Raw genomic sequence first — 23014 nt, 5'->3', positions numbered from 1 at the left:
CGGACAAAAGTGTAAAGTCTTGATTTATTTGAATCAAATGAACCAGGGATGAAAAGAAATAGCTAGCGAGTCAGGGACAGACATGAAAACAGAGACGGGCGTTTTGAGGCTAAATGGTTTAGAAAATCAAAGAGATAAGGGAACATGGGAACAGGCATTCAAAAGCTTTGTGGTGTTTAAACGTGATCAGTGACAGGTCAAACAGACAGGCCTTTGGGGAAAAGACACAGAGGATACAGAAAAATATTCAACACAGCCCATTTTTATTATTGTATCAGGGCTACAGAGGGAGATAATCTGACAAAAGACAAAGACATGAGGTATAATCCCCAACTATATTTCAACTAGACAGATAAAAGAGACATATGTCATGGGCAGGGCATTTTTACAATACATTATAATTTAAATATGTTTGTAAAATGCATAAAAAGTATAAGAAAACTTTGAAAAATAAATTAGCCAATTCACATAATATATGTAAATGCTTCTATACATGCACCATACCATATTATATGATCCTCCTCATAATCAGCAGGGTCTAGTTTATTTTATTTTTTTTAAACCAGTCTGTTTTGTTGGAACCATCTTGGTTTTGCCCTTTGATTATTTTCCCAAAAATAAACACTGACTTCATAAAAAGTTACATTAATGCTAAGAACTAACAGCCATGATTGTATGGTAACAATCAGTGACACCTGCTTATTAGTGGCTCCAAATGTCCAAACAATACCTAGAATAACAGCAGATAAGTCCAGATATATAGAGTCAAATTAGTATATCTTCATTTAAGTGTCATCCAATCAGGAGATTTTGGACTGACATAACTCATCACAATACACCACTAGCATCATCAAAGGATCAAGCGAGGGAATAGATCTACAGCTGCTGTCTGCTGTTAAGACAAGATACACAGTGAGTAAGCTATTTTTGTCAAACAGATTATAGCGCGCAAGGACAATATTGGTCCAATTTAATATTAATGGCTGTCATAAATATGCAAAACCTAAAACACACAGTTCGACAGCTGATTCAGTTGGGTCAGACATTCCGAAATGCATTTCACAGCGAGTGCTCCGAATCTAAGGACATGGCGTGTTACATTACCTGAAAGCACTCCGTCAATGATAACATTAATATTATGTTGAAAAAGAGTGAAACATGAAGACAGAAAGAGTAAAATGAGAAGGGAGAAAGAAAGGGTTGACAGAGTTCTTCGCCTTCAGAGGGAAATCATCCAGGACATTGACAGAACAGAATCAATGGGCTGTGTCGAACACTCACAACATATAGAGTGTGTGTGTGTGTGTGTGTGTGTGTGTGTGTGTGTGTGTGTGTGTGTGTGCGCGTGTGTGTGTATAGGTGTACACTCGCTTAAATAGTCCCAGTCTGACATTGATTGAACATCACAGTCCCTTCCTAGTCCATGTTTGTATAACCCTTCTATATTTGTGTGTGTGTGTGTGTGTGTGTGTGTGTGTGTGTGTGTGTGTGTGTGTGTGTGTGTGTGTGTGTGTGTGTGTGTGTGTGTGTGTGTGTGTGTGTGTGTGTGTGTGTGTGTGTGTGTGTGTGTGTGTGTGTGTGTGTGTGTGTGTGTGTGTGTGTGTGAGAGAGAGAGAAACAGTTTGTGTGTATACATGTGAATGTCACTGAGCGTGCACATCTGTGTCCTCCAGTAGCTCTAGAGAAGCAGCGGACCAGGACATTTCAGGACACGAGAAAAAACCTCTACTTCAAACAAACGCACACAAACAGTCACACGAACACACACACATTGACATAAGCATAAGCAAACAGAACTGCATTTTCAGATACACACAGGCAATTTAGCCCAAATGAAACATTATCCATCACACTCTCAGACACAGCACAAACACACACAATCAGCCATAAACACAGTGGTATACGCGTACAAACTTGATCCACACACACACAGCCATCTTGCATATCAGAAGTCACTGGCACAGAAGTTAATTGGCCTCCTTTATAAATCATGTTGGTTGTTAATAATTGAAAATAAACAATCCCAGAAAGGAGAGGGAGAGAAAGATATATAATGAAATAGAGAAAAAGTAAAAGAGATTGGACATGAGAGAAGGGAGGGAAAAGAGAGGGAAGAGCTAAAGGAATGCAGGTAGAGGAGAACAGGAGTGATGCCAGAACAAGTGGAGAGGGAGAGAGAGAAGAAGAGAAACATTAGGAGAGGGAGAAAGGAGGCGAAGGAAAAGACGAGAAGAAATCAATACGAGTGAGATGGCAGCAAAGGAGGGAAAGAGGTCACAAATCACCCAAGCCAATACTGTGTGCGCCAATAATGTACTTGTCTGTGTGTGTGTGTGTGTGTGTGTGTGTGTGTGTGTGTGTGTGTGTGTGTGTGTGTGTGTGTGTGTGTGTGTGTGTGTGTGTGTGTGTGTGTGTGTGTGTGTGTGTACGTGTGTAGATGCGAAGTCGCAGGTCAGTGCTAGCAGACTAATAACCATTCACACTTTGGCTAATGGAGACAAAGTAAGTAACCTAGTACACAATATGTCATTAGCACACTCCAAGGCTAATGGAGATATACGGAGGTCAAAGGCACGACGCTTAAGCAAACATTGGAAATGCCCTTCACGATAAGATACGTGATCTTGACAGTCTGTCTGGAGGACAGGGCACGTAAATGCTTATGAAGACAGTGACGTAAATGCTGTGACAGGCAGTGGGGTATTTTAGGGTATCAAGCCTGTTCCCTCTAACCCAGAGGCTGTCCATCCCGCCCCAGTCCCTATAAAGAGGCGGGTCCCTGTGCCCGTGAACGATGTCTCGCAGCTCTCCATCGCGGCACAATCTGACGAAGACGGCTGCGCGTTCATGTGGTGATGACGTAAAGACGAGGTAGGGGACTGCTAACTGCAGTCACTGACAGGAAGGTAAAGGGCCATATCACTTACTTCTCCTTTAAGAGAAATTATGAAGCTTACACTCCATTGTACAGAAAATTAGATGTCCATAACATCATATCAGAGCAGAGGTGAGACTTTGAAAAAATCTAAAGGGGGGGAATTTTTCTGCGATCTTCTGTTTGGATACAAAATGCTCAATTTTGAATCGCAGCAGACCATGCCTCATATTCAAGCAGGGAGACTGTTGTTCCTGAAGGCATAGTGGATGTATGGAATGAAAGCGAATGTGAATACAAATGTCGGTTTGCTCATTTTGTTGAATGGCATTGTATTAGCTTGTCACTAAAGTGAAGCAGCTTAAGCCCTGCAATTGTTTGAAACACAATAACACAAGATTTCACCTAGTGAAGTGGGGGAAAGGAAAATAGCAGAGTTGGGAGAATAAAACTGTGGGAGCTAATGTAGCTAACACGCTTAGATTAGCAATCCGTGAGTTGAACATTTCTCGTAAACTTGTATCACTTTATTGTCATTACTGTCTATTATTGGCCTTGCACTCAATGCAGCCAAGCAACTTCCTTCTCTACTACTTTCATTATTTCCCAATGCAATTTTATGATTGAGGACTTACATATGAATCTGTATTCCCTGAATGAGATGACATTTAAGACCCTCGCCATTTGGACATTAATCTGATGTTTGATTGTGCAATGGAATAATCATAATTACCGCAAATAATATGTTTGTAATCACTTGAAGTGGAAATTCTTAAAGGAGTCAGCCCTAAATTACGTACATTTTGACTGAAGACATTTTGTGTTTTCTTTGAAGGAAAAGCACCTTGGGGAACAAATACAAATCATTGATCGCTAGTTTCTGTACTTGTCCCATTAATCTTTTTTAGTGAGCCAGCAGGAACACTTAATGAAATGGAGCCATTGTTAATGTTATTAATTACACCTGTACATTCCTTGCTTGTCAAATCATGTCAAAATGTCTACAACAACAACAAACAAGTCCATTCATACTTGCCCTATGATTGTCGTTGGAAGATATAATAATACTTTATTGTGGCATTGAAAAGGGCTAGTGTTCATTTTGTGTCGAAGAAAAAAAAACATTGAAGATCAATGTCCTTTTGTTTTTTTCTCCACATTAATTTTCTCAGTCAACCTTCTTTCATTCATCCTCGCTACCATCTAATACAGGGGTGGCCAACCAGTCAGAGACAAAGAGCCACATTTTTTACTGTGTTACTGCAAAGAGCCACATCGTACACACGGGTACACACAGTGGCGATTCCAGGAAATTTTGACTGGGGGTGGCCAAGGTGGGCCACAGAGTTAGAGTGGGGTGGCCATCGCACCCCTGAATGAATAGCATGTGATATGCTGTACAACCAATTCAAAGATGATTTATAATCCCAAATGCCCAAATCATGTTAGTATCCATTGTAATGTTTGTCAGAAAACTAAACCCCTGAAGGTGGGTCTGGGGGCATCTCCCCCCAGAAGATTTTTTTGTGTTTTTAACATGTAATCTAAGCATTCTGGTGCATTCTGGCGAAGATAATAAAGGGAAAAAGTCAATATTTATTTCAGCTCAGATGAATAGTAAAATTAGCAAGACAACATAACTTGCTAGCAGCCAGATGCCTAACAACTGCACAGAGGGACGGATGACCACTAGCTTTTGACCAAATATCTTGCTAAAAAAATAAACCTTTATTTATGAAAGTCTGCCCTTGCTAAGAACATGTTACACTCGCTAACTACAAACTTTAATTTTTTTATTCAGATTTCAAAAATCTGCTGGGACACGTGCCAATACACATGCATGGGTGGCACGCATGTCACAAGCACACTTGTGCTGTTTTCAAGACCTTTGCTGACCAGAGACCAGTTCTAGTGGCCACAGTCCTACCATTAATTTAGTAATTGAAAATTGCAAACTGATCTCATATCAGTGGATTGGAGTGTTTGTGTGATGAAAGTGGCAACTACCTATCAAAAAAAGTTAAGAAAGAAAAAAAAATACATATCATCTCTGAACTAGGATACATATCAGGAAAAAAATTTAATTAAAAAAATAAAATTAAAATAAAAAATAACATTTGAACTGGGGGGGGGGGGCACTGGGGTGGCCAGTAAGATTTCAGGGGTGTGGTGGCGTTTTTATTTTCGCTGGGAGCTTGCACATGCATGCACAAGCATTATTTATTAATAAAAATAAATAAAAAATAAAACAGGGGGCCCCACACTAGGACTTGAAACGGGCCCCCAGATCGTTAAAGCCGCCCCTGTGATAATGACAGGACTGGACTCCTACAGTACTAAAGACGACAGGGCAGTCATTTTCAACAATGAACATTGTGTGCACTGCCTCACACACAAACTCAGTTCAACCAAGTCCACAAATTTAAAATAGCGTTTTTCTCTTACTATGCATGTTGCTTTGTGGGACTTACTTTTAGCATGGAGAGAGCTGAAGTGGCGCCGAAGATTTGAAGCCTTGAAATGCGCAAATGACACCTGGCATATAAGGCAGAATGGCTTGGTATAACGTTCAACAAAAAATATGAACTCTCCCACTCTGTTTCGGAGCGAACTTGACACAAATAGTTTACTCACGGAAAACCTCCCTCCAAGCTGAGCGGGCAGTTTTAGGTTGCGTCCGCACCAAACGTTTGCGAACGTTATGTTGCGTCCTCAATTAAACATTTGCGAACAGGCATACACATAGGGTAGCCTGGCGCTACCAGACCATCGTACTTAATTTCATTTGTACAGAAGGTCTGGAAGTGCTGTAATTGGCAAACGTTCACTCACTTGGAGGCGGGTGTCTGTTGAAGTTTAAAACTATTGGATCTGCGCAGTGCCACTCTGGATTATCCAACCAATCGCATAACGTTTGGTCGTGAGCCGGCTGTTGACGGTGCGTTCAGGGAACTCGGAAATTTCCGACTTCACTACATATTGTAGTCTATGGATCTACCGGTACCTGGCAACGGTAACTTGCTAGAGCCTAACGTTTAGTTATTTGGATGAGAAAGGTTGTAGGCGTCCATACTTTCCCGAGCAGATGCACTGAAACACAGACAGGTCAGAACTCGGAACTAACAAGTCGGAAGTTTCCGAGTTCCGAGCGTAAGGGAACGCAGCAGTCAACTGAAACTGGAGCGTGACTTCGACCCTCATCGTTCTCAGCCACTTCCTCTGTTCGCTGATTGGATACTCAGAAATCTGTTCGGAAAAATCTCACTAATACGCCCCACCACCAGACTGACTACTGAAGGGAAAATGAAATTTGGGCGGAAGTAGGTAGGCGGGCGGAGCCAGGCTACACATAGGGCCTACACATTAATAAAATAAAAAATGAAATAATAGACAACATGTAAAACGAACGTAAGAGCCGCATGAAACGTTTGCGAACATGCACACACATAGGCCCACACAAAAAAAAAGTATATAAAAAAAAAAAAAAAAAATTATAATCACATAATTTGATATGAACTGAAGAGCCGCACGAAGCTGGGCAAAGAGCCGCATGCGGCTCGCGAGCCGCGGGTTGGCCACCCCTGATCTAATAGCTCATAACTCTTGCAATTGTTTTTGTTCTGCTGTCCTTTTAAGCCATAGGACAGGAAGAAAACTGCATTTCCATCATTCTGTTAGACAAGAACAGACTTATGAATGCATTTTGGAGTAAGGCCACACCAAACAACTTCCAGCCTTGTTTCATCGATGTTCTGACTTTTGCATCTACATTTTTACTTTAGTATACTTTTATCCTGATTACAAACATTATAAAAAAGACATTTTATAGCCCCTAAGCTGACTGTCATTTTACTGCAAAACATGATGAAAAAAACAAAATGGGGGGAAGAAGAAATAGCGATAAAGAGAGAGAGAGCAATACAGGCAGAGAACAGTAGGATTCATATCATCTTTCTACTCAGTGTGACTCCCTGACATCTGTTGGCCTTTACAGCCCTCTCCATCAGCATCTTTCCATCATCCCTTACTCCGCTCCCCGGCTTTCTCAAGCTAAGGTATTATCTGCCTCTGTTTTCTCCTATTTCAGTCAGTGGAAATTAGAGTGGAGCACAAAACAGCATGGAGCAGAAAGGAAGGGAAGGAAAGAAAGAGAGAGATTAAAAAAGAAGAGAGACGATGGGATAGAGGGGGAGCGAGAAGAGAGAGATAATAAAAGCGGTATGGGGGCCCATAGCTTCTAGCTGTGTCTCTGAAACAGCAGGAAACAAAGAGGGGAAAACAGCTTAGAGTGTTTAGGTTTCCACACAGATAAACAGAGCACACTGTACAGCAGGAACAGACCTACAGCAGCTAATGGTATTCACAACATATATCTATCTATTCATCTATCCATCTATCTTTCATCTCTAAATAATATCATTCATTCATAATTCCGCTATATCTCCGTGCCTTTTCTTCATAGGTGACCTAAATGTTTTGTGTAAGAGCTAGAAGGCATGATGGTCTCATTAGGATATCACTGTTTCATTTAAGCTTGGAAAAAAAATGTATATACTGTATATATATATATATATATATATATATATATATATATATATATATATATATATATATATATATATATATATACTGTATATATATATATATATATATATATATATACAGTATCTCACAAAAGTGAGTACACCCCTCACATTTCTTCAAATATTTCATTATATCTTTTCATGGGACAACACTGAATAAATGACACTTTGATACAATGTAAAGTAGCGTGTGTACAGCTTATATAACAGTGTAAATTTACTGTCCCCTCAAAATAACTCGACACACAGCCATTAATGTCTAAACTGCCGGTTACAAAAGTGAGTACACCCCTGAGTTAAAATGTCCAAATTGGGCCCAAAGTGTCAATATTTTGTGTGGCCACCATTATTTTCCAGCACTACCTTAACCCTCATGGGCATGTAGTTCACCAGAGCTTCACAGGTTGCCACTGGAACCCTCTTCCCCTCATTCATGACAACATCACGGAGCTGGTGGATACTGGAGACCTTGCGCTCCTCCATCTCCTGTTTTAAGAAGCCCCAAAGATGCTCAATAGGGTTTAGGTCTGGAGACATGCTTGGCCAGTCCATAACCTTTACCCTCAGCTTCTTTAGCAAGGCAGTGGTCGTCTTGGAGGTGTGTTTGGGGTCGTTATCATGCTGCAATACTGCCCTGCGGCCCAGTTTATGAAGGGAGGGGATCATGCTCTGCTTCAGTATGTCACAGTACATGTTAGAATTCAATGAACTGTAGATCCCCAGTACTGGCAGCACTCATGCAGCCCCAGACCATGACACTCCAACCACCATGCTTGACTATAGGCAATACACACTTTTCTTTGTACTCCTCACCTGGTTGCCGCTCCACACTCTTAACACCATCTGAACCAAATAAATGTATCTTGGTCTCATCAGACCACAGGACATGGTTGCAGTCATCCATGTCCGTAGTCTGTTTGTCTTCAGCAAACTGTTTGTGGGCTTTATTTTGCATCATCTTTAGAATAGGCTTCCTTCTCGGACGACAGCCATGCAGACCAGTATGATGCAGTGTGTGGCGTATGGTCTGAGCACTGACAGGTTGACCCCCCACCCCTTCAAGCCCTGCAGTAATGCTGGCAGCACTCATACGTCAATTTTCCAAAGCCAACCTCTTGGTATGACGCTGAAAACGTGCACTCAACCTTCTTAAACTGGGCCGCAGGGCAGTATTGCAGCATGATAACGACCCCAAACACACCTCCAAGACGACTACTGCCTTGCTAAAGAAGCTGAGGGTAAAGGTTATGGACTGGCCAAGCATGTCCCCAGACCTAAACCCTATTGAGCATCTTTGGGGCTTCTTAAAACAGGAGATGGAGGAGCGCAAGGTCTCCAGTATCCACCAGCTCCGTGATGTTGTCATGAATGAGGGGAAGAGGATTCCAGTGGCAACCTGTGAAGCTCTGGTGAACTCCATGCCCATGAGGGTTAAGGTAGTGCTGGAAAATAATGGTGGCCACACAAAATATTGACACTTTGGGCCCAATTTGGACATTTTTTCTTAGGGGTGTACTCACTTTTGTAACCGGCAGTTTAGACATTAATGGCTGTGTGTCGAGTTATTTTGAGGCGACAGTAAATTTACACTGTAATACAAGCTGTACACTGACTACTTTACATTGTATCAAAGTGTCATTTCTTCAGTGTTGTCCCATGGAAAGATATAATGAAATATTTGAAGAAATGTGAGGGGTGTACTCACTTTTGTGAGATACTGTATATATATATATATATATATATATATATATATACTGTATAATATATATATTTAAAAAAGTGCGTTGCAGAAAACGTTGTTCATAACAAGTTCTGTGCAAAAACATGAATTAAAAAAAGAAAGGAAACTCAAAGAGACAATTTCCTGGAAGAGGCTCAAGTTCTATCTCCCTCCACATATCTCCCACATCTCCGCTTTTTATTTATTAATTCATTCATTTTTTTCTACATATGTATGAATCAGGGTGTGCTTCAGAGATCAAGCGATTGTTTCGGGTTCGTACGATTTAAATTAATCATAAATTTAAGCGTAAGTCTAAGCGGTCCAGACCTGAGGGTTATTACAACACAAAAAGATAACTCTAAAAGCAATTCATAAAACTACATTTTTGTACAACATGAGAAATCATTGGTTAATGTGGCTGCAAGACATCCATCAAAGCTAGTGTCAGTGATATAGTGGACTTTATGTCGTTCAAAGTACAAAATACAATTTAAGTTATATGACTCACTGGGTGATCCTGATCGTTTAAAGAGATTTCAAACACACACTAAATCCAGGGGGCGTTAATTGAACAGAATATTGTTTTAATAACAAATGAATGGCTGATGGGGATATATGAGGGATCAGTTATTAACACAGAGATTGGAATGGAAAAGTAAAAAGAGATAATTAAAAGAAGAAGGATGACAACAATAGCCTGGTTTCCACAGAGCAGGGAGGCTCGGTTCGGTGCAGCTCAGCCCGCTTTAATTAATTAAGCGAGCTGAGTCGCACCTATTTGCGGGACTATTCCGTTGGGGTACCAATCTGTCTCAAAGGGTTCCAAAAGGGTGGAGCTACACTGTAAAAAAAAACACTGTAAATGTACAGTTAATTACTGGCTACCTATTTGCATTACTTTCACAGTAATTTCCTGTACATATTTTCACAGTAATTTACAGTAAATAAATCACAGCAAATTACAATAAAAACAGCATACAGTATTTTCACAGTTGCCATGTCCATGGAATTACTGTGATATAGCAATATCTATACACACAGCAGTCTGTTAATTTGCCGACATAATCGTTGCTGCATTAAACACCTTGGCAAGAGTGAAGATTGAAGAGTCTTGAGGTTTGAGAAAATGTTGGTGCGCAGCTCTTTGTTTATTGTGTAGTGTCTTTCCTCTTCATTGAATTCTTCTGACCCATATTCTAACCAGGGCTATCACAGTCCAGCATAAACCCCGCCCTACCAAAAGGGTTGTGTCGGCAGTGGAAAGGCAAGCAAGATCTAGTGTAGCCGAGCTGACTCGAACTAAGCCGCCCTGGTCAGTTGAAACCAGGCTTATGGATACACATGCAGGACATGTACACTCCGATCATGGCAAGGTAAAATAATTGGGTTACTTTCATATTTGAACAAGCTACCGTGGCACATTACCTTTTCTCGCATTTCAATTACAGCCATAATTGGGCTGTGAAAGAAAGACACATTGTACAAATTGTGGTAGGGAAGACAGAGAGCAACGAACAAAAGAGATGATACCATGTCACCTTCCCATCATTCTAGATAAAAGATACAAAAGCTCCTCAGAGAGACACACAGAAGGACATCAATGAAAACAAACACAGAGCAAGAGAAAAGAGAGAAAATGCAAAGCCGGAAAAAAAACAATACAAGAAAGGGCAGTGATTAAATATTCAGAAAGACGTGGGACTAGGGGAAACCAGGGGGAGAGATGAAAAAAAGGATACAACTGATCAAAAGAAACAAAGCTGGAGACAACGAACAATGGTTTTAAATACAGACAGTGTACTGTATTGTGGTATGAAACTGAGGCTACAACTTTATTTTTTTCATTGTTTCTATTAAAACTATTCTTTACCACGGTATGCCTTCTCTCTGTGTGTTTCTATACACAGATGTACCTGTTGTTTCAGGTCTCTCATGTTTACCTCTGGCAGTTTTTGTTCCATTTCATTCTCCCCCTTTCCTTGACTGTGTGTGTGACAGCTGAATCTGGGGGAAACATCACACCGCTCAGTTACTTCTGCCTCCGTCTCTGGTTTAGCATTGTAGCAAATCCACTAAGCAACTATAGGACGCCAAAGAACACACATGCGCACGTACACACACAGCACAATGTTTGGCTCCAGGGTCTGCTTTGTAATACAAGGGGGAAATAATATTCAGTGGGCAAGTCAATCTGTCAACTCGAGTTTAGACAGAAACCCAAAGTTCTGCTTCCTCACGATTCCAAACGCAATATACATTTATATAAAAAAAAGAGTGAGCTCATGAAATATGTACGGCGCACTTTGCAAACGTACCTTAACCCGCAATTACGTAAACCACCAGCAAACTCATTTGTGCTACTGTTGATCTCTTGGTGTATTTCACTCAGCAGGTACTATACGTATATCAGGAGTTTTCAAACTGTTTTTTTTAGCCTGTGTTTAATTACTCGCTCTGGGGACTGAGGCTCATTAAGAAGGAAGCGGAGAGACCCATAAGCTGAGGCTCATGTCAAACCTTAAGTCTTAAGAAACCAGGTTGTGTACGTCTTTGTCTCGCTGCCAAAGCAAAGCATCATGATTCATCATTACCTGGCCAGTAGAGAAACACCATGTGTTATCAAGTGGCAAGTGTAGGAACTTTGGCTGCCATCCAGTACATCACGGTGGATCCTATTAAACTTCCCTGTGAACATTGTGCTTACAGCTTCAGTAGTGGCACAGCTGCTTACGTACACATGTCTGACATGCGACCCAGCCCCTTGCAGAAATAACTAAACAAGTGAATAATAGGCTGAACCTGTTTGATGATGGTAATTCTGCAGTGAGAGATGAGACAACCTGGGAAAACTGTTTGCCACACAACCTTGATAAAAAAATAAAGTTCTCCTGTGTGCCAAGTGAACTTGCAACAGCATGTAACATGTCACAGGCTTCCTTCAGAACCTGAGCCTTCTGTCAGAAATGTCCCGACTTAAACAAACAAAAAGTGTGTAATATGAGGCCCTGCACATAATACATTCCCTGCCTGGTAGCTTTCATTTAAAGGTGGGGTAAGCGATTCTGGAGAAGGCTTGTTGTCAAAACCTTTTTAGTCAAAATTGGTGACATGATCTGCTACCTGTCCCTACTGCATGTACACACCCTTTGTTTACATGCCCGCTTACAGAGTCTAGGCTGTGCATCAGCACTGGATTTATTTTCAACACACACACAGTACAAATAGGTTCACTGATTTTGACAAAGCAGGGATTGTTTCAACAAACATTCTTCAGAATCGCTGCCTCCATCTAACGTCTTCACCAATTCCTTCACAGTGTATGACGTGCTCTCTAAATCTCTGGTCAGATCCGTGTATATACGGTATGTTTGCGTTGTCCCAGACTTCACTCACCTGAGTTCTCATCCACCCTCTCTTCCACAGTGTGGTCCTTCTGATGGACCCACTCACTGTTGCACTTGAAGTAGATCTGCGTGGCAGGCGTGGCTTTGCAGTAGAGATTGACGGGTTTGTTCTTGACGATGTAGCCTTCCTCAGGTTCAAACAGGAAGTGAGGTAAGGGCTCCGGGGGGTCAGAGGGGAAGGTCTCAGGGAGTTCGCTCAGACTCAGGAAATCGTCATCGTCTCTCACTGGAAGGGAGAGAGAAAAAAAGAGAAAATGTTTAATTGACTTCCATCTCAATTGGTCTTTGTTTTTATCGACTCGGGGTTGAGGCCTAACAGGGACAGTAGTTGGTTAGGGGAAAGACATGCTGCATTCTTCCAATTGTTCGTTAGCGTTCTGTGGTTCACACCAGTGAGCAGCATTGTCCCCTGAACTGAGAGCTTATGAGACAAAGTCGTTCTCATTTGATCGTTAATAATTACCGTGTCTCAAGCCGGTGACCTGGACAGCGTACAATTTTCGACCACAGAGCCACAAAAATGCATCTTTAATCAGCACCCGACTGTTGTGCCTGTCATTTATTTATAAAAACAATTATAATAAAACTCAACATGATTTTGATTCTTCAAAAAGACAGATAAACGTCTCTGCAAAACACAGACATGGGTATTATTGATAACTATGCGCCACAGAAGATCACAGAGGAGCCAGCATACAGTCAAGTGCGAAAGTTTGTGAACCCCTTGAACATTTTGGAATTTTATTTATTGTAACCATCATTAATTCATTTTTATCAATACCAGTATTTTTTATATGAAATAACAGATGTTTGTTTATCAATTCAACATTTTTCTTTTCCAGAAATCAATTGTTAAAACAGATAAAACAAATTATTTGACGAATGTTGTATGTGCAAAAGTTTGTGAACCCTGAGCTGCATTGCTTAAATGGAGCAGGTAAACACAATCAGATGGGCCAAATTGAGTCATGAAATGGACCAATGTAGTGAGAGATCTTTAGGGAAGAAATTGGGCGGCACTAGATACAACAGAGATAAAACCAGGTCAGTTTAGGCTCACCAAAGTGAACCCATACAGGTCAGACATGCTAAAAGGGGAAACAATCTCAGAGGATCTCAGGAATAGAGTTGTGATGCTGCACATTTGTCTGGGGACAGCTATAATTATTTTTAAAAAAGTTTGAGCTCCATCGGTCCACCGTGAGGCAAATCATCTACAAATGAAGAGCTTTAAGAGTGACTGAACATCTGCCTAGAAGTGGACTTCCTTCAAAAATATCCACAAGCGCCACAAGATAAGTGATTTTTCAGTTAAAAGCCAACCCAAACATTACATCTGGTGATTTGCAGACCTCTCTTGCAGCATCTGGGACAGATGTGCATGGTTCCACAATAAGAAGAAAACTCAGTCAACATGGCTTTCATGGGATGGTTGCTGAAGAAGCCTCTGCTCTCAAAAAAGAACAAAACTGCTTGTCACAACTTTGCCAGAGAGCACCTGGAGATACCTGAAGTCTTATTCTGTGGACAGATTAGTCAAAAATTGAACTGTTTGGTCATAACCAAAACCGCCATGTTTGGGCAAAAACGCAATTCTGCCTACCACCTAGAGAACCTTCTCCCAAGTGAATAATGGTGGTTTCAAATTGTCTGCAAATCTCCAGGTGTAATGTTTGGGTTGGCTTTTACCTGAAAAATCACTTTTCTTGTGGCGCTTGAGGATATTTTTGAAGGAAGTCCACTTCTAGGCAGATGTTAAGTCACTCTTAAAGCTCTCCATTTGTAGATGATTTGCCTCACGGTGGACCGATTGAGCTCAAATATTTTTTTATGAATTTATAACTGTCCCCAGACAAATGTGTAACATCAAAACTCTATTCCTGAGATCCTCTGAGATTTGTTTCCCTTTTAGCATGTCTGACCTGTATGGGTTCACTTTGGTGAGCCTAAACTGACCTGGTTTTATCTCTGTTTTATCTAGTGCCGCCCAATTTCTTTCCTAAAGATCTCTCATTACATTGGTCTATTTCATCAACCAATTTGGCCAACCTGATTGTGTTTACCTTGCTCGATTTAAGCAATGCAGCTCAGGGTTCACAAACTTTTGCACATACAACATTCGTCAAATAATTTGTTTTATCTGTTTTAACAATTGATTTCTGGAAAATAAAAATGTTGAATTGATAAACAAACATCTGTTATTTCATATAAAAAATACTGGTATTGATAAAAATGAATTAATAATGGTTAAAATAAATAAAATTCCAAAAGGCTCAAGGGGTTCACAAACTTTCGCACTTGACTGTATACACACACACACACACACACATACACACCTCAAATCTAAACAAGGCATTTACGTGATGGGATTTGGACACACCAACAAACGATAAGTCTGAAAAGCTTAACCACAAACACTATACACTTAGAAACTACTACTTAGAAACACATACTCACTTTAGAGTCTCGTGCATTTAACATCCCAAGTGAAACATATCACTGACAACTCGCTGAGAACCTAGCAAGTCATAAGACTACAAAGGATACATAGTACCTTCACAAAAATATCACAGTAAACCGTTTTTGAGTCTTTCAAACGTATAGATAGATACATACTGTATAAGCACCGGGTCACATTAGAAAGTGGCACTAGGAAATCCATAAAATAAATCAGTTTAGCCCTGAAATTGAGCTGAAAACACAGACATAATCCAAAAAGTTATTCAATTAAACTACTTCCTGTATTGTTATTAAATCCGAAATGGGAACATGGACATTTTGAACAGTATTTTTACAGCAAATAATGATGCAGTGGCCAGGAGAGGATGAACAGAGCAGGGAAAGTGTACTGGCTGTGAGAGTGCTCATTTGGTCAACCCTGAGGGCACCAAGAACTTTATCTTCCTCCTCCTGCCTCCTGCTCTCTTTCCTGCACTGCCTTTTCAGCCTGTCCAAACTTCACACCCCCCCGTGGCCTCAATCAAAGGGTCCCCAACAATGTTTTGTCACCAGGTTGCCAAGGTCACCAAAACACAGCGGATTACAAGAGCAGGTTTTCTGTCCTTCTTTCTTTCTCTTTTTTTCTCTTTCTTCCTTTTTTTCTATTTCTTTCTTTCTTCCTTTAAGACACACATGCACACAAACACAACAAACATATATTCATGCACAATTACAAAAACAAGCACGCGCGCACACACGCAAACAAATACACACACACACACACACACACTGTAGACCCTTTCTCTCTCTCTCTTCCTCTGTGTGTGTGCGTGCGTGCGTGCGTGCGCGCGTGTGTGTGCACGAGACAAGTGTGTGTGCTTCACCTGGAAAGCCGTGACTCATGGGGAAATTGTATAGAATAGAATATTTTTGACACGGCTTTAAGGTTCAAACTCTTTTTTTCCACCCTAACGTGTCATGGCTACAGACACACAAACACATACTGTATATGCACAATGTACAAAACAACATGTGTGTGTGGTCGTGGCCCTTATCTTGGAGAATAGCAGTGCGCTCTGGGCTATGGGAGCTAAAAGCAGCTTAGGTAAAACAACAAGACACAAATAGGGGGAAAATGAGAAGGCAGCCTTCTCACTTTGATGTCATGAAGCTGACATTTTTCTCTCTCTTAGTTCTCTAATTAGTGTGAAAATGGGTAGACATTTTTCCCTGGTATAATTTCATTATCTGTGGGAATTTTTACTTCTACTCTTGGTGTCATATTTTTTTATCCGTGTCGTTGTCCCACTGGCTGTACTGCCTCCCTTCTTTCACTAATGCCATTCCTTGTGATTCCATGTTTCTGCACCACTCTGCTTTACACCCTCCCATACCCCTCCCACTCTCCACTTTGCCCCAACACCCATTCTCACCCTCATCTGTCATTCAGAGAGTTCATTGCTCTGGAGCGACAGCTATAAAATATTGATTGGCACAAGAAACATGATAGCTGAGGGAAGTGGGTGGGTGGAATGGAGAAAAAGGGGAGGGATGGAGAGAGACAATTCCCCATGAAAAAAGGCTTTGTCTCAGAAATTCCCACTATATTCTCTCTATCTGTCTCCTGGTTCTTTCCACAGTCCACTTCACATAAGTTTCCTTCCCCAACAGTTTTCCTTTCCACTCTCTTCCCAAACCTTCTCCTCATCTTGTTTCCTCTGCTCCTTACCCACACTCCTCTCTTCTGATCCACTGACAGAGTGAAATACTGATCCTAACAGCCCAGCTCATAAACGTCTTGCCTGAACGCTGTCATCAATAATGGATGGCTGTAGCAGGACAATGTCCAGGTTCGATTTACGATATGTAGTAAATATGTACCAGGGGCAAAAAACACATCTATTCCCCTTGCTCTCGCCTTGCACGGCCTGCCCACTTCAGGGAAACCTACAAACCCCGACCAGTATATGTCTGTAAATCTGCTAAGAATGATGTCATCAAAAGTGGCCAATCATGCTGTCAATGTGAAGTGATCCATCATATGGATAGAGGGGTTGATGGATTGATGACAGAGGAAGAGAAGGGAGATGTAGATAATGAAATGGGTTACTAATATTAATGTTAGTGAACATGGTCTTGAGCAAACTCTGCTGTAAAATAAAAATAAAAAAAGATTATAAAAAAGCCATCATCAAATCAGTTGCATAAGTGTTGCTGAATTCTCTTCTTACATTTTTCTATGATATTTTATCAAACAATCTTGTGAGTATAGTAAGTGTGATATGGAGGATACTCAACACTTAACTTGATAGTTAATCACAACTGCCAATATTAATCTTCTGACAATACAACTTCCTACCAAATGTTGATGGAAAATGTACACGCGTAAGGCCACTTAGCAGCAATACTGATATATAGCGCTGTGACATTTTGTTAAACTTTTATTTTCAAGAGGAATTTCAAATGATTGAACTGTGCGTGCCCACGCCTTAAAGCAAGCCAAACGTAGCCATGTAGGGTCAGAATGCCTCATGGGTAATAGTGTGGGTTTGTAGTGTGTGTGTGTGTGTGTGTGTGTGTATGTGTGCATGCGTGTTGGTGTTTCGGTAAGTGGTCTATGATGTGTATCAGTGCAGTGGCCGTGGAAATCCTGAGATCATACTTCTAAGCGTCTTATCAGCTAGATGGAATCAGCAGCAGCTGCAAAAACACACACAAATACACGCACATGCAAAAACACACACACGCGCACACACACACACACACACACACACACACACACACACACACCGTAAATAGACATACAAAAACACTTTTAAAACCAGTACCCCTCTCATTCCCAATCCTCTCCTGCGACCGCTATCAGCAGCACACATACCTATGAACAACTAAGAAAACAAAGCAGGAACGATCCCTATCTTTCTCAGACGCTCAGTCACACACACACAGGCCCATAAGGATATATGCACACGCCCACACAAAAGGCGCATTTGTGTAAACTAAAACAAAAAGAAAAACACACAGGCTCCCAAAGCTCTCCTTTTTCTTGCTACCTCTCTTCCTCCCAGAGTTTATCTTTCTGTCTCACAAGTAAACACACACACACACACACACACACACACACACACACACACACACACACACACACACACACACACACACACACACACACACACACACACACACACACACACACACACACACACACACACACACACACACACACACACACACACACATCACTGATCTCTTTTTTTTATAAACATTATTAGAACTTAGGATACAATATTGAAAATGTTTGGGGCGTTAAGGGCCATTGAGGGAAAAAGGGAGAGTGAGTGAGGAATGATGGGACAGCAGGGAGCTAGTGTATCATTGCTCTGGAATTAGATATATGATGCGGTCTTTTAGCCAAACACGCAGACACTGACGCAATAAAACATACACACACTCACGCATGCACACACACATTTGCAGGCTCAGAAAAAATACAAGCAAACAGAGGACACACGTATGAAAGCAAAACCACAAGAGCATGTCTTTATATATAATCCACTCATCCATGCACACACACACACACGCACACGCACACGCACACGCACACGCACACGCACACGCACACGCACACGCACACGCACACGCACACGCACACGCACACACACACACACACACACACACACACACACACACAGTGCTATAAATGGAAAAAAGCTCATCAACTATTCACCTATAGAGCAGCACTTGAGTAGTTCTCTCACTCAAATACATTGAATGAACTGCCCACCTCCTCCAATTTTTGCTCTCTCTCTTTCCCTCCTCACATCTTTTGTAATTTGCTGACATTATTGCTTTGATTAAATAACAAAGGGATTGTATAAATGCTCTCTTTTGAAACATATTCTGTAACCCTCAATTGGGAATTCAGTATTCACCTTAAGTGTGTGTTTACTGTATTACATTATGCATGCTTTGAAACAGTAGCACTATAATTGTGGTTTCTGTTTACCTAGTGTTGCCTCAAGACATACCTGAAGTCAATATCAGCAGGCAGTTAAAATCATTTTAATCTTAAAATGCATTTAGTATTTTGTTGTTAGCGGTATGTTGCAGTATAGTGCCCCTCTAGGAATGTCTTTGTTGAAAGAACAGTCAGTGGGATGAGATTTTGTCTATTTGTTTAGTCAGATGTTGTGTGTGTGTGTGGATCTACATCCATTTGTTTGTAACCTTTATTTAACCTCGAAAGATCAATTGAGGGGTGACCCTCTTTTACAATGACGTCGAGTACAGATACACAATATACAATGAGAATACATAACAAGTTTACACACACACACACACACACACACACACACAGACAACAACAATTTAAAACATTCAGATCAATTGAATGAAATAAATAATAGCCTAATTAAAACAGTTACAAGTGTGGAGGGGTTGATTCAAAATAATACTTTTAAATTGGTTAACAGATATGAGTGTATTTATTTTAATTGTATGTTGTAGGCTGTTCCAGGAGTCAGGGGCACTATAGCTAAAAGCGGTTTTACCAAGCTCAGACCGGGCATAGGGGACATATAACATGATCATGTCAGTTGAGCGGGTTTGATAAAGCCATCTGAAATAAGCAGCATTTCTGTCAGATAGAGTGGTAGCTTTCCAGTCAGAGCTTTATATATAAAAATATGCCAATGTGCATCACGTCTCTCCTTAAGGGAGGACCACCCAACCTTTTCACATAAAACACAATGGTGTGTATCATAAGCATCTCCTGTAATGAATCTCAAAGCAGAGTGAAATACAGAGTCAAGGAGTTTAAGGCATGAACGAGATGCATGCCGATAAACCACATCACCGTAATCAAGGACAGACATAAAAACTGCCTCAATAATCCTTTTCCTACTAAACAACGGGAAGGTAGCTTTATTCCTATAAAAATATCCAATCTTTTGTCGCAGACGACAGACAAGATTTTTTATGTGAAATGTAAAAGAGAGTTTTTCATCTAGCCAGATACCAAGGTACTTATATTCAGAGACTCTCTCGATCAAAGAACCGTTCACAGCATAGATGCATGCACTATTGTCTAAATCTCTAGCCCTAGAGAACAACATGAATTTAGTTTTAGTCTGGTTAAGGACAAGTTTAAGTGAAATAAGAGCATTCTGAAGAGCATTAAAGGACAGTTGCAGGTTCTCAATAGCTGACTTTGCAGAGTCAGCAACACAATACAAGATGGTGTCATCAGCATATAAATGGATTTGACAACCACTGACAAGAGACACAATATCATTGATGTAGATGGTGAATAGTACCGGACCTAAAATTGAACCTTGTGGAACACCTTTGGTTATGGGTAAGAAACCAGATTGGATATTACCTAGCTTCACACATTGAGATCGGTCAGAAAGGTAATTACTGAACCAGCTACACGCATTTTCACTAATACCAATGTTAGCCAATTTATCTAATAGTAAAGAATGGTCTACTGTATCAAAGGCTTTACTGAGATCAATAAAGAGGGCAGCACAGTGATTACTATTATCTAAGGCAGAGACAATATTGTTAGTAACCAGAGTGATGGCAGAGATAGTGCTATGGTTAGTTCTAAAACCAGATTGGTGAACAGATAAAATAGTGTGACTTGAGAGAAATGTTTTCAATTGGTAATTAATAAGGGATTCCAGCGTTTTTGACAGACATGACAGTCTGGATATTGGCCTATAGTTATTAGGGTCAGTTTTTTCTCCCGCTTTATACAAAGGAAGGACACAAGCTGATTTCCAGATCCTTGGAATAACGCAGGAAGATATAGAAAGGTTAAAAATGTGGGTAATACACTCTGCAATTACAGGGGCTGAGAGTTGGAGAAAGAATGGGTCTAGGTTGTCTTCTCCAGTGGATTTCTTGGGGTCAATGCTTAAGAGAGCATCAAGAACCATACTGGAGGACACAGGAATAATAGAAAACTGAGGAACATCATTGGTGGTAGGCATATGAACCTGTTCAAGGGGTAGCTGGTTGTCTGCTAGAGAAGATCTAGAGTTGTCCTCTTTGAAGATATGGCCAGCAACATTAAAATGTCTATTAAAACCAGCGCAGATCTCGGTTTGATCGGTAATAAAACTATCATCAAATTTAACCTGAATTGGAATAGAAGCTGATGTAGCAGAGCTATTTTTGTTGGTTTTAACCACCTTCCAGAATTTTGCTGGGTTAGAATAGGTGTCTGTGATCAATTTTAAATAGTAGTCAGATACATTCTTCCTCACTAAGGATGTACATTTATTTCTTAAGGCTCTGAATGCAGTCCAATGTGAGGCGTTATTAGTCATTTGGAAGTGAATCACAGTCTTATCCTCAGTCTGCACTTTGATAGAAGCCACATTATACAAGACACGAGTAGACTTGCAAAGTGAGAGAACTTAACTGCTCCATTATCTTTGTCCAAAGGGATCATTCAATGTATATATTGTTGAATAAACTACAGCAAAACAAATATGAACACTAGAAAAGGCCAACATGCCGTTTCATGTAAACATATGCAAACCCTGGATCAGATCTTCATGAAGATTTTTCATGGTGAGTTGCAAATATATTCGTAGATAATTGTTACCCCTGTATGTGATGACGATGTATTGAACATCCAGGGGGGTATTCCACTTTTTCTCAAATTTGTTGAAAGAAATAACTCCAGGAAAACACAGCACACTCCCTTGCCATAGCAAGTTATACATCCGCTAGGCATTTGGGGCTAGTAGGCCATTCATATTAGAAGAAAGGGCTTGGAAGCTGGAGTATCTCAATATGGGAGCAGAGGGTGACAGCTGGTTGGCGTCCTCAGACTTTCATTGTGTGAGACATATAAGGCCCCAACTAAAGCCTGGGACTAGATTTACGACCATGCCTGCAGAGAGGTGGCCACAGCTGGCCTCCGTTAAGAAAGAAGGCACTATTTGTAGAATGAAAAGAGGAATAAATCTGGGTCATCGTGGTGGGCTACTGGTTAAGACACATAGCTTATTGTAATGCAGTCTAGGCAGAATGAATAATTCCTCATAGTACATCGACTCCTTAATAGGGTGAAGTAATATATCGGAAATACAGTGGTCATTTATTAAAGCTATAAACAAACATTAAGCAACAGCAAGTGCAAGAAATAGAGCGGTAGCTTAGGTTTTTTGTTAAGGAATTCTGTAATATATTTAGTTCCTCTTTAGGACTTTTTTCTTGTCAACTCAGTTGTTATTTGAGCTGTATATCCCTTTCTATCTACAGCGGTGTTATATAAAGCAAGACATAATGATGGTATGACAACGTTTTGATATTCTCCACTTTGCATGTGTTAGAGAGACATCACTGCTTGTTAAATATATTCATATTGTGACATTGATAAAGCCCAGTTAATTTACATTCTGAATAATTACTGTACATTGCAGCCAGGAACAACAACAGACACACATTTTCAGCTCTCGCCACTCAAAGTATATGAAAACAAGATGCTCATAGACACGAACCAACACAGAAGCAGTATCTGTGACATGCATATTTTATTTATTCCCACATTACAATTCTGAAAGCTGCACTGCCTCCAATTGCGTGTGTGAAGTGCATATCGTTGTGTGTTGTGGAGTGTGTGTGTGTGTGTGTGTGTGTGTGTGTGTGTGTGTGTGTGTGTGTGTGTGTGTGTGTGTGTCTGTGTGTGTGTGAGAAACGGGATGTCAATGATGTCATGTATTTTTAAATAGGCAGACTGTAAACCAATGCGATGGTGCATTTGTACATGTGTGTGTATCTTATTGTCCTCATTGCATTTCAGAGTATTTTACATGAGAATCTAAGTGAATAAACAGGGAGTATTTAATGTTCTACAGCGGTATTCGGATAACTGTGTGTGTGTGTGTGTGTGTGTGTGTGTGTGTGAGCACTGTATTTGCGTATTTGGACATATGCCAGCATGCATGTGTATTTCCATGAATAATTAACTCTT

The 23014-nt window shown here is 40.6% G+C and overlaps 1 protein-coding gene across 1 annotated transcript in view; it reads right to left on the bottom strand.

Annotated features, from left to right (window-relative positions):
- unc5ca (unc-5 netrin receptor Ca) overlaps positions 1-23014 on the bottom strand; it is a 195982-nt gene that overhangs the window by 84454 nt on the left and 88514 nt on the right. Inside the window, 1 exon segment of the mRNA XM_080035209.1 lies at positions 12575-12811. Coding sequence (XP_079891335.1) covers positions 12575-12811 — 237 coding nt within the window.

Source organism: Ammodytes marinus (assembly GCF_949987685.1).
Source record: "Ammodytes marinus genome assembly, chromosome: 2".
Lineage (NCBI taxonomy): Eukaryota > Metazoa > Chordata > Actinopteri > Uranoscopiformes > Ammodytidae > Ammodytes > Ammodytes marinus.
Note: the sequence above shows the minus strand (reverse complement) of the source record. Positions and strands in the feature narration are given on the sequence as shown.